At 39.5% G+C, this 12500-nt stretch overlaps 1 protein-coding gene across 3 annotated transcripts in view; it reads right to left on the reverse strand.

The window, feature by feature from the left end:
* LOC118596204 (regulator of G protein signaling 7 binding protein) overlaps positions 1–12500 on the reverse strand; it is a 97114-nt gene that overhangs the window by 27781 nt on the left and 56833 nt on the right. For all 3 annotated transcript variants that reach the window (XM_036206948.1, XM_036206949.1, XM_036206951.1), the window contains exon 3: positions 3903–4033. In XM_036206948.1, coding sequence (XP_036062841.1) covers positions 3903–4033 — 131 coding nt within the window. The remainder of the gene's footprint in view (positions 1–3902; positions 4034–12500) is intronic.

The raw sequence follows: 12500 nt of genomic DNA on the forward strand, positions 1-12500 counted from the left end.
TCTACATATTTTTAAATCTGAATTTACCATGGCAGTACATTTCAGTGGAAGAATCCATCTTACCCCAGAATGATGGGGCTGGGGTGTGTCCTATGCCCTCAAATGACTTGGGGGGGGGGACACTTTTTCTGTAAGCTGTGGCCGAGAGGCAAGGAGAGCCAGGGAGGGCAACATGGGAGCAATGTGAGACAAGGAAAAGGGCGGAAAAAGCAAGTTCACATAAAAAGGAGCTCTTTTTAGAACGGGCAAGTTCTCAGAACTGATTGAGTGGGGCAGAGAACGTGAGAAGAAAAGAGTGGTCAAGAAAGCAGGATTTTCCAGGTCTCTTCTTAGCAGGCCGCCTCCATTTTCTGCCAGCCGAATGAATGAAATCTGTGAGCTCATTTCATCCCGTGGCAGGAAGCAGGCATTAGCGGTCAATATAATGCATGCAAGCAGTAATGGGAACAGATTTCTTACCTAACTAGGTGTGAAGAGATGAGAACAAATACTTTTCACTATAAACTCAGAAATGAGATTATAGGAAGCAGTACTCCAATTTACAACTTAAAAGTGTTAGACTATCAAGCTACGAAATGACTAAAATTATTCCCATCTGTCATCATCCTATACAGCGTTTCAGAGCTACACTCTACCTGATATAACCCAATAATGTTTATTAAATGTAGGGTTTTACCTCACATAGCTGTAATTTACTTTAAATTTGTTGGCTATGAAAAAGGAAAATCATTTTAGGAATATTTTTCTTCATTTCTTTGGCAAAAACATGATCTTGCAAAGCATATAATATTTCCAAATGCCTTGTGCCAATCAGACATATGAGATAGCAAAAATTTCTATACACAGAGAAAGAATATGCAAGAAAATCATTTGAAATGCTGTTGTGACCAAGGATACAGAATTTGATTAATTGGAAGAGGACAATCTTCATTATTAAATACAAGCTCACTGTGGGAGCTCTAAAATTATTTGGAACATTTTTTTCCCAGAAAAAAAAAAAAAAAGCCGTACTCTCAACTCCTGAAGTGACCTTGAGTGCCCTTTATCTCTAAAACGTAAATGTATGCTCTGACAATACAATAGGCAAACTAAGTGAGATGTACAATAATATATGAGCTTCTGGTAGAGCTAGGGAGGTGCACAGACATAAGAATGAACTACATGTTCATATATCTGTGAAGCAGTACAATTTCAGTATTTAATCCCAGCCCAGCACTGACAGGGAGGCGTTGATATAAAGCTGTTTAGAAACTCAATTGCAATGATATTTCCTTTCCTTGATGGAAATGAGAAGCTGAAGAAGCGAGCAATGGTCAACCATGGGCATCTACCCAGGGGGAAAAGAAAGGAGCTCACCTAAACATTAGCAAAACATCAACTTTTCTGATAACATTAAAAGACACAAATCAGGTAGAGGGTCCAAGCAGGAAGCTAGTATGAGTACTACAAACCTCTGGAGCCTCTGGGGACTACCTGACTTCTGAAAGAGATGAAGGTAGGGTGGAGAGGAGAGGCTATAAGTTAAGGAACAGTATTAGTGGCGCTGGGGAATTGAACTCAGTGGTAGAGCATTTGCATAGCATATAAAAGCCCTGGATTCAACACCCAGTACTGGAAAGGAGGAGGAGTAAGTGGAGGAGAGCAATGAGGTGGGTGCAAAGATGCTTATGGGGAGGCTGGAGTGATAGCTCAGCAGTTAAGAGCACAGGCTGCTCTTCCTGGAGGACCTGAGTTTAATTCCTAGCACCCACATAGGAGCTCATAACTGCCTGAAATTCCAGTTCCAGGGTATCTAGCCCCTCACACAGACATGCATGGAGGCAAACCACCAATGCACATAAAATACAAATCAGTAGATTATTTTTCAAAATATTAACAAAAAGAGATTCTTAGTGGATGTTCTCTGTCTAGATCATTTCTAGCCTGAAGGTACAATAGAGGTACTACTGTTTGGATAAACAACATAATGTCTTGGAAAAGTCATCTGCCATCTGAACTCTCAGAGTAAGGTGTATAAATGGTCCCTCTCTGCTGATACGTGATACACATATCTAATTATATGTAAAATGCTATGCATATGTATCAGTCCTGGGAAAGAAGAATTGCCTCCTGATAGTTTTCCCGTGACTTCTCCCACTGCACCTGAAATTCATAGGCACCTTTACTCCAGTCTCTACCTCATGGCTCCTTCAGGTCTATCCTCACCTCTCCATCCGTCCACATATCCGTTCAAAGGCCTGGTAGGATAGAGTCGGCCACAGTCTCAACTACTTCTCCAGCACCACGCCTGTCATGCCTGCTGCCATGCTCCCCACCATGATAATGGACTAAACCTCTAAAACTGTAAACAAGCTCCCAATTAAAGACTTTCTTTAAAAGAGCTGCCTTTGTCATGGTGTCTCTTCATATCAATAGAACAGAGGCTAAGACACTAACCTACCCAAATAATGCAAAGAATGCATTGCCCTGCATGTGTATATGTGAGGCTGTCTCCTGTTTGGTTATCATGTACTTAATTTTTAGATAAGTGTCCTGAGGCTGATCTTTCCAAACCTACTCTCTCTTATGAGCCACAGACATGAAGATGGTAATCCTTGAAAGATCAGCTTTCAGGAAGATGAAGGAAAAGAAATAATACTCATGTATTGAGAGAGTATTATCCCGCATTTGGAACAATGCAGCAAAACACCTGCTTTTAGCTCTGACATATATGTGTATGTATACACATATATGCATATGCAAAATTTGGTGTTTACTACTACATTATCACATCATTTTTTTTGTCACTAAGTGACAATACTCATTTGATTTCAAGTCTTTAACTGCTTGTCATCCAAAGCCTCCCCCCCCACGCCCTCCGGCAGCTCATTGAACTTGCTTATCTTTAAATTTAAACCATAGGCCCTGATTACATTCTATGTATCCTTAGCTCCCATTTTTCCTGGCCTAAAGCACAGAAAGTTCATGCTCAGGAGGTTTCCAAGGAGTTCTTTGATGAACCAAAACAAAACAAAACAAAACAAAAAAAGATAAGTCAAATACTTGGTTAATGGGAGCTGAGGAGCCTTCCACCCTACCTCTGCCAATTACATTAGGTATAGCACTGGCTGGCTGCAGCTGAGTCCATTCCTAGCTTCATGGACAGACCTTAACTGCATAAGACAATCAGAGCCCTCCATGACTCAAGAAAGAAGTTGTTTCAGTTAGAATGGAGCCTGGATCTTTTGTTTTATAATTAGGAGAAGTTTCCCCTTCTCTATGAGTCAAATGATGTATACAGCTGATGACCAGGGCCGTGGCAGTCAGTTTCCTAATGTGGGTGAAAGGCAGCTTGAGAGGAAAGTTGGCATCTCAATGACAGAGCCTCACTTAGAACAGCGATCATAATATCATCAGACTTTGCTGAAGCCACAGCTACCAGCTACTTCCATTGCTGAAGTCACTACATTCCTTGTGTAGTTTAAGGCAGAGAGTGAGTTTACCATTGCTCATGCCTCTATACAATTTGTTAAGTTCCCTTTTTTTTGAAGTCAGTGGGACACAGTATGCAGTTTACCTGTTTGCAACATTTCGTTTAGAGAAACAAGGCTCTCGGAGAACATTTGCTACAACCTTTGTATGTCTTAACCTTTGTGTATCTTTGCAGCCTTTGTGGATTCTAATGAAAGTCACACTCACAAGTGGTGAATGAAAACATTTAAGGACAGTTCCTACCATGGTTTCAGTCCTGATGCACTTAGACAGCAGTGATGTGGGCTTTTTATTAATTCATGTATCCTGCAGTTTGGGAATGTTTAAATTCCTTCTGCTTGTGTGCCTGGGCCTGTACATGGACACTAGGAGAAAGGCCAGCTTTGTTTTCTGTTTCTCTGTGTGTCTGGCATCCTATCACACGTGTGTACCTTTTCGATGAAACTGAAGAGACCCCAGCAGACAAATGGATTTCAGCATCTCCGTTGTGTACATCTCGAGGCAACACTGCAGCTGGATGTAAAGCCGGCAGATTTCGGGATGGATCTCACCGTCTTCCGGGCTGCAGCAGAAAGAAAGAACAAAGCTGTGGACAGTCTCAGGACTCCGTCATCAGCCATTTGTCTCAGCTCTGGGAGGAGGCAAGGCTCAGTAGAGATTCCTTTAACCCAGAGTCTGAAATGCAGAGTTTCCTGCTTTCAAGCCAGGAACCACCCTGATGGTTCTTACATAAGTGTCCTTCTGAGCCACCGCTCCCACCCTCCCTCCTTGGCAGTGGTTTCTGCTGGGAGCTTAGAATCATAAATGCTTGAAGTAATTGAGAATATCAGACATTTTCAATTTAGCCGTAGGAAGAAATTTCCCAAATACACTTAAAGCGTAATAATCTCCTAGCTACAAAGAGATCGAAAACCCCTGCTACTAGACAGACTAACACAGTCCATTCAATTAACGTTTAGCAGACATCTCTAACATCAGGGCCCCAGCCTAATATGATTAGAGAGCCAATTTTCAAATTATTTTTATCCAGGCTTTTTGTCTTAATCTAAGATATATTCTTTTATTGTTTGCTATGCCTAATTTATGAAAACCCAAATGTTTTTAATGGTAAAATAAATATTTTATGATAAAAGAGAAGAGTAATAAAGTTACAATAGCTATGCTGGGCAATCTAATTCTGCACAAATGCTGAATTTATGTTTGAAATTATAACCTAAAGTCCTGGAGGTTTTCTTTTTAAAAGTAATATGTAAATATGATAAAACATGGAGTGATCACTTTTGGCTTTTGAAGGAGAGGATTCATTTGTCGATAAAATTATATTACTTCATTCACAACCAGAATTGCATATATCAAATGATGTAAATGAAAGGGATAGGTTTACAGATTGATTTGAACTTAAAGAAAGCCTAGAGGTGAATACCATTAAATATCCTAATGAGTGCTCATTATTTCTGCCCCCACTCATTTAAAATGCAATGAAATCTGATTAAACACTGCAGAATGTAGATTCAATTTCTTTGTAAAGTGGGCCAGTAGCAAATTTCAGGGGTATTTAATCAGATTTTTTTAAATGTTCACTTTGTTTTACTTCTGGAATTACAGGTTGTTTTTTTTTTTTTTAAACAAACAAAACAAAACAAAACAAAACAAAAACTATGTACCAAGAACTTGACAGTGAAAATTAGTTTTCATTTCAATCCTTATTTTGTCGATGAACAAGAGTTTATCTAACCATATAGCTTATATAACTCAGAAAAATGCAAAATTCTCAGCCTCCATACCGTGACGCCTGCACAGTTATCCTGGGTCTTTTGGGGTCAAATAGAACAAAGTGTATCCCAGAACTGCTGTGCAAAATTTGGCTTTATCTGGAGGTTAAAACACCACCTTACTTCCATTTCATTTGCCTCACATGGAGCCAGCCTTAAAGCATGTCTGAAGCAAGAGAAATGTCCCATAAAAACCTCAGGTACCTTCAACCTTCAAATTGCCAGAATTTTCTCCCATTGCACACGACTCCATTACCTCAAAACACACACACACACACACACACACACACACACACACACACACACAATATTATATCACCCTTAGTCTTTAGAAATTTCTCGGTGTCCCATTTCTTAATGATGCTGCTAGACTCTGAAGGAATACTGCAATTAGCAGTTCCCTAATAAAAGAAAAAAAATTCTGTGATTCTGGTGTATTATCTGTTAATACACTGCTTTGCATAGAAAAATCTGAAGGCAATGTCATATTCCAAACGCAACCCAGAAGGAAAACACTCAAAGGCAAATGGATCTTTTCTGTGTTGTTTAACTGTCTCAATCACAGTTCCTCATTTTCATCTATTTATGACATTGGTCCTGGTGCCTCATGGGCAGATGAAAGGAAATCAGAAAAGAAACAAACCTTAGAGGAAATCTGTCACATGTTCTGCACATTTCATGAGTGAGACAACTGGCTAACACAGTATCCATTTCAAGCTGTAGGGTCTTCTTATATTTAAAGGAGAAAAATATATGCCTAGGGGGCTTAGTTTCCCAAACACTACTATATTAAATATCTCTTGAGCCAGCATATTTTATTATTTTGCAACTAGAAAGCAAGGCATTATGTTCTTGGGAAAGGCAGGTCAGAACAGAGACTGGGATGTTTAATTCAAATTGTTTCCAAGCAGGTCGGGCACCTGCCAGTGTCTCAAATTCTTGGAGGCCTTCTAGGAATTGGCATCCTTGTGCCCCTCACAAATATTATGGGAAGAGGCTGAGCAAGCGTGGCAGAAAAACAATATGCCTGTTAAAACCAATGCTAAAGCTGCGCGATGAACTTCCTGGATAAAAAGTATACAAATTCTCACATATTATCCTTTCATAACTCACAAACTGAAGCATAGAGAAGAGAGCGTCCTAAAGAGCAGAGTTTAAAAAGCTAAGGCTTTGCTTGTGTTTGTGTTTTGCGCTGCCCAGAGCAGAGTGCATTAGCCTCTGCACATGAGCGATTTATTCCTTCCATTTCAGAGCCCTTAAGGGTATTGCTCTTCCTGCAAGTGCACAAAAAGACACATTGTCCAGTTGTTAGAATGCGGCTAGTGTTACAGATAGCAAATTAAATACTGCTTCAAGAACTAAACAGGGTCTGAGGTAGCCCAGGCTTGCCTCAGACTCTCTGTAGCTAAAGCTGGCTTTGAACTCCTTACCCCTCTGCTTCTGCCTCCCTGACAGGCAAGCACCAGAACATCTCATTTCATGGGAAGCGTGGGATGCACCTAGGTTATTTTCATAACAAACACAAATTGAAAATAAATAAATAAAAATATCCCAACACAACAAGTAAAAACTCAAACAAAGAGCTGTTCATGTCCTTGAAAATTCTTAAGGATAAATTACAAGACCTAAAGAAGCATTGACATTAAAACTAAAAATGAGAACTGTGGTCCCTCCATGAGCTGGAAGCAATTTACCTTGGTGATAACTTTTCAAATCTTACAGTGCTTACTCCAAATGACTCACTTCCTATCAAAGTTTAGGTCAGGAGAGGCACCCCTTGGTGATGTTTACTTAATTCATCCAAAGAAACTCTATGAGTTAATGGATATATTGTGATTTTTTTCTTTTACTGAGTTTAAGTCAAGAACCAAACTGATGAGTGTGATTAATCTGAAAGCCTTGATGCTATTTAAAAAAAAGTCCCTAAGATTTAGTTCCAACAAAATATCAAGAACTCAAATTTTGGAGCTCCAGTGAAGCCCAGAACCATCTAAAATAGACACTAAATTATAAACCTGTTTTCATTTGACTGGCAAGTTCACTGAAGAAGACTTCATTGTCCCAGTCCCAGGAAGACTTGAAAGCAGACATCACTCAAGGAATCTTTTGAAAATGGAACTCTCAACTGCTGAAGATCCTTGCCTTATAAATAAAAGTAATATGGTAAAAATCTACTGGGATGACTAAAATTAAAAAAAAAAAACATTCTGATAACTTCAAAGTTGGTGAGAAACAGTAAGGCAACAGAAACTCTGGTATATTGTCAGTGGGAGTCAGAAAGGAGCAAGTGCTTTGGAGAAAACTCTCTGGCAATTTCTTTTAAAACTAAATATATATTTATCCTATGACCTGGCAGTTCCATTCCTAAATATTTGCCCAAGACCGGTAAAAACATTTACAGATAGATCCATACAAAAGTGCTTGTAGGATTTATTTGGAAGACCCCAAACTGGAAATGGCCTAATTTTCTACCAAGAGGAAAATGGTTAAAGAAATTAGTATATTCCTAAAAGATATCATTATACCCGACAATTAAAAATAGCTAACTCCTTGTGCTCAAAACAACATGAACGTATCTTAGAAACAGTATCTTAACAGAAAATCCTTGCATGGAAAAGCAAATAAGTCTCCATTCACCTGAAGGTGTAGCAAATGAGAAAATAAGAGATGGTGGATGTCTTAAAATGGTGGATGTTAGTCTAAGAATGCAGGGCAGTCTAGAGCAGGCTGAGACTCCACACCTACAGTCTGAGTGAGATGATGTTCACATTGGACAAAACCCACTGAATGGCACACTTAATATTTGTGTATTTATTGTATGCACCCTTTAATTTCACATTGAGCTGGGTAGCTCCTGAAATGTGTGTCGACTTATTTAGGAGTAAAGTTGACTGATAGCTGCAATTTCAGAAAAGTGGTATGAATTGTTGGCTGGGAAGAAGGATAAACAGACAGGTGTTTAATAAAGCAAATGAATACAGAATAAAATGTTAATTGTGGGCTTTAGCTGGTGGCTGGGTTTTTATTTACTCTGCTGAAGATTTTCCTGCCCCCAAATAGTCACATGATATAAAGAGAGCTGGACAACGAGGAAACTTCAGAGCTGTTCAGGTCAAACTCAGGAGTTACACTGGGCATTTGGATGAAGAAATATCTTGGCTATCAATTTACCTGCTTTTTTTTTTTTTTTTTGCCTGTTACCAGACATTGATGGTCTCTGCAATTGCTAATAACTTTTGAAAAACAAGCAAAAGGTTTGTTGTTTTGGTGGTGTATGTAATGTAATGATTTGCACACGGGATAGAAGGCACAAAGACAAACCACACGAGAGAGAGTTTGGAGTCAGAGAGTGTAGATTGACACATACCTTTGCCTTGTAGAATTGTGATCTGAGGAAAATCACTCTAATTTTCTTTGAGACTGTCACCTTCACTGTGAAATAGAGGAACAAAGATAGGAAGCAATTCAAGGTCACTGCAAGGATCCAGTGAGACTATGCGTGGGAAAAGAAGTAAAGAATGTGAAGTGTAGTCAGAAGTTGGCTGCCATCCATCTTACATCAAGGTTATGTTTACTTAACCGTATTCCTTAGTCTGTTACATAATCGTCTTTATTTACATGCAGTTCCCATAATGGGCTGTGGTGTAATGAATGTGCCATTAGACTGAGGCAAGAAGGTGACCCAGTGACAACTCCTCAGTGTGTCACAGATTTTAGTGAGGACAAATAAACTGACGCTTGGGGAATCACCTGGCACAACTGGAAAGCAGAACCTCCACAGTAGCGTATATGCCAGTCTGTCTTTTTGGAATTCATTCTGGTCTCGGCTCTTAAGGTAAATAGCAGGGAAAGTCTCAGGAAATTGTGTGGGACCAGAGGAGGGGGCAAGATTCTTCATTTTGTTTTCCAAATAGTGGGGAGAAGGAATAACAGACTTAAGTAAGGAGAATGCCCTTCTGGATATCTCTCCAAATATCCCGAGTGGTTCCTCACAGATGATTATCTCTTCATGGATATACCTTATTTTTATACCAAATCAAACTCTAGGCTGGGAGGTGGTGGTGCATGCCTGTAATCCCAGCACTTGGGAGGCAGAGGCAGAGGCAGGCAGATCTCTTTGAGTTTGAGGCCAGCTTAGTCTACCAAGTGAGTTCTAGGAAAGGCACAAAGCTACACAGAGAAACCTTGTTTCAAAAAAGGAAGAGTAAGAGTGTAATTGTCTGTAAGAGTGTGAATTGTTGAGACCAAGATTGGAAAAGCACAGGGACAAATAGCCAAATGAATGGAAGCACATGAATTATGAACCAAAGGCTGTGGAGCCCCCAGCTGGATCAGGCCCTCTGAATAAGTGAGACAATCGAATAGCTTGAACTGTTTGGGAGGCACCCAGGCAGTGGGACCCGGACCTGTCCTTAGTGCCTGAGCTGGCTGTTTGGAACCTTGGGCTTACACTTTGCTCAGCCTGGAAAGAGGGGACTGGACCTGCCTGTACTGAATCCACCAGGTTTAAATGAATCCCCAGGGAAGTCTTGGCCCTGGAGGAGATGGGAATGGAGGGGCTGGGGGGGAGGTGGGGGTGGGAGGGGGGAGGACAGGGGAACCCATGGCTGATGTGTAAAATTAAAACACAAATATAATAAAGAAAAAAAAAACAACAACAACAAAAGCCCACAAAACCAAACCCTAGTCTTCACATAGCTCAGTGAAGGTGATTTCCCAAGATGGTTCCCTAAGTCTAAATCACAAAAAGCTGGTCAGTCAAATTATAAGAGCTAACAGATGTATATGATCCAGTAATTATTTTAGGTTTCAAATTTTTGAAGGTAATTATAGAGTCTATTCATGTTTACAAACACAGAATAGATGCCAGATACCAACTATCCAATGAGTGACATTTTATACATAATGGAGGTCTCCATAAAAGAGAGAAACCCATTGATGCAGGAGACCAGAGACAAGAAACATTTCCAGTGTCAGGTCATCTCTCTCCCTTTTGCTCACAAGCCTCCTCCTGAGAATTCTTACAAACTTGTATGTTTGGTGGAAACCTGTATTCTTACAAACTTGTATTTGTAAGTTTGGTGCCCCCAGGAGCCTTTGGAAGAGCAATTGCAATATTTCCTCTCCTTCACAGCATGTTATTACATGGGGACATATGGCAGGCTCGGCGGCTTCCTCCACAGTGAACAGAACCTGGATCAAACTCTATCCTGAGGCAGTGCAAGTCAGTCATAAATGAGACTTGACTTTTAAAGGCAAAAGAGACTTCAGTGTGCAGTAGAGCAGTCTTTTGGAAGCAACTTTGGATTCCTTTTTGTAAAACGCTGAGGTTCAGAGGGGTGTCACCCTGTGCAGCTTCAGCCCAGATTCCATCTTCCTGTGGCTTTTTTCTTCCCTTTACCAGAATCTTGGCCATTTCTTCATGGTGCTTTGGAGAGCTCACAAGTAAATAATGAGTAGCATTACCATGTGCTTTGGTCTTTTTTTTTTTCCATTTAAAAATGAAAACTATATTTAAAACAAGTAGCCATTACTTTCCTGACATTACAATGCTTATGTTGAGATAAAATGAAAATATTACTATTGAATTGCACCTGATCTCTAACTCACCTTAAATGTTACTATCACGGTAAGAATGGGAACTGGGAACATGTGGTGAGTCTGTGGAGAATAGTCCTCAACCTTCCTAACGCTGTGACCCTTTAATACAGTTCTTCATGCTGTGGTGACCCCCAATCACAAAATGATTTTCGTCGCTACTTCCTAACTGTCATTTTGCTACTGTTATAAATTGTGACGTAAATATCTGATATGTGACTCCTGTGTGGGTTGCGACCCACAGGTTGAGAATCACTGTTGTAGTGACTCTGCCGGGCCTTCTGGGGATTTCTCAAGGCCTGAGAGGTTGGAGGAGCTCATAGGCTGCACACCCTCACTTCTGATTCTTGTTACAGGAGCATCTCTTCTAAAGCTCAGGCTCAAGAGTCTAGGACACTCTGACGTTCACAAGATAGCATTCTTCAGTGCTCAAAATAAAATGTGTTTCTTACTCGGTGTGGGCCTATTTCCCTACCCTACACTTTTTTTGGCTTGAGAGTTTCTTGGCCTCTCAATTTTCCCTCTGAATTTCTTAGCATTTTCCCCTTTACAGTCTCTGGCAAGGCATTATATGGAGCCCAAAAATAGGTCTGTAGATCCTGATCTTACTTGGTCTTAGGATTCTTATAGCTATCAGAGGCCATTGGCTGAGGGAATCTAACTTTGTGTTCTGCAGACTCTGCTGGAATGAACACAGCACCAAAGACTACATGATGAGAACATAGCTCTTTCTCACTGGATACAGCCAGAAATGATTTATTTTTAAACATATACACATCCCTATTAAAGATAGGTATATATAAAGATATGTATATAAATGTGTGTACATAATACTTATACTAACTAGAAGTATATAATTCTATAACTCCATAAATATATGCACACATATATGTTTAGATAGGCATCTATATGTATATATTTTAATTTATATATACATATTTGCATAGATGCACGTATTTTATATTTAAATATAATTTCTTACAGTTAGGGTAGTTTTATTTTTAAAGATATAAACTTATGCATATATATGTTGTTTGAAAAGATACATATTTAAATCTTTCAACATTGTAATACCTGAAATATTTTTGGTTCTGAAATCAAGTTCTTCCAGCTCTGGGGTTCACTGTTTCCTCCTGATTTCAATCATCTTCAAGCTGATACCAGCAATCTTTAAAGGTTGGTCATCATTCTATGCATCTGTTGCCCTGAAGAGATTCTCATTCACTAAATGGCATTATATCCAAAGTCTGGGCCAGTCTTTGCAGCATGCAGTTAATTCCTACCTTAGTCCATCAGACTTTTCGGGCTCTGTATATTAAACTGTGGAGGCTTATCTAAACAATATGTAGGTCTCTATTCTTAGTTATGGCATTAAGTTTGCCAACACTTAGTGAAGCTATGGAGTTAATCAATATTGTCTAAAACAACATTGTCCAAAACAGTTTTCATATGAACTTTGATAACTGGGCTGCCCAATCTTGACCTAGATTGTTAATGCTAAAGAGAGCTTTGGATAGAAGAAAATAAGTTTTTATTAATTTATTTTCTCATTCAACTGTAACAGCGCAAAACAGTGATCAACACTTTCATAGTTAATTGTGGCCTATATACAGTCATGGAAGAGCTAGTAATCAAATCTGTTTGGGTTGTCTGTTCTTG

The sequence above is a fragment of the Onychomys torridus genome, chromosome 15 (genome assembly GCF_903995425.1).
Source record: "Onychomys torridus chromosome 15, mOncTor1.1, whole genome shotgun sequence".
Classification (NCBI taxonomy): Eukaryota; Metazoa; Chordata; class Mammalia; order Rodentia; family Cricetidae; genus Onychomys; species Onychomys torridus.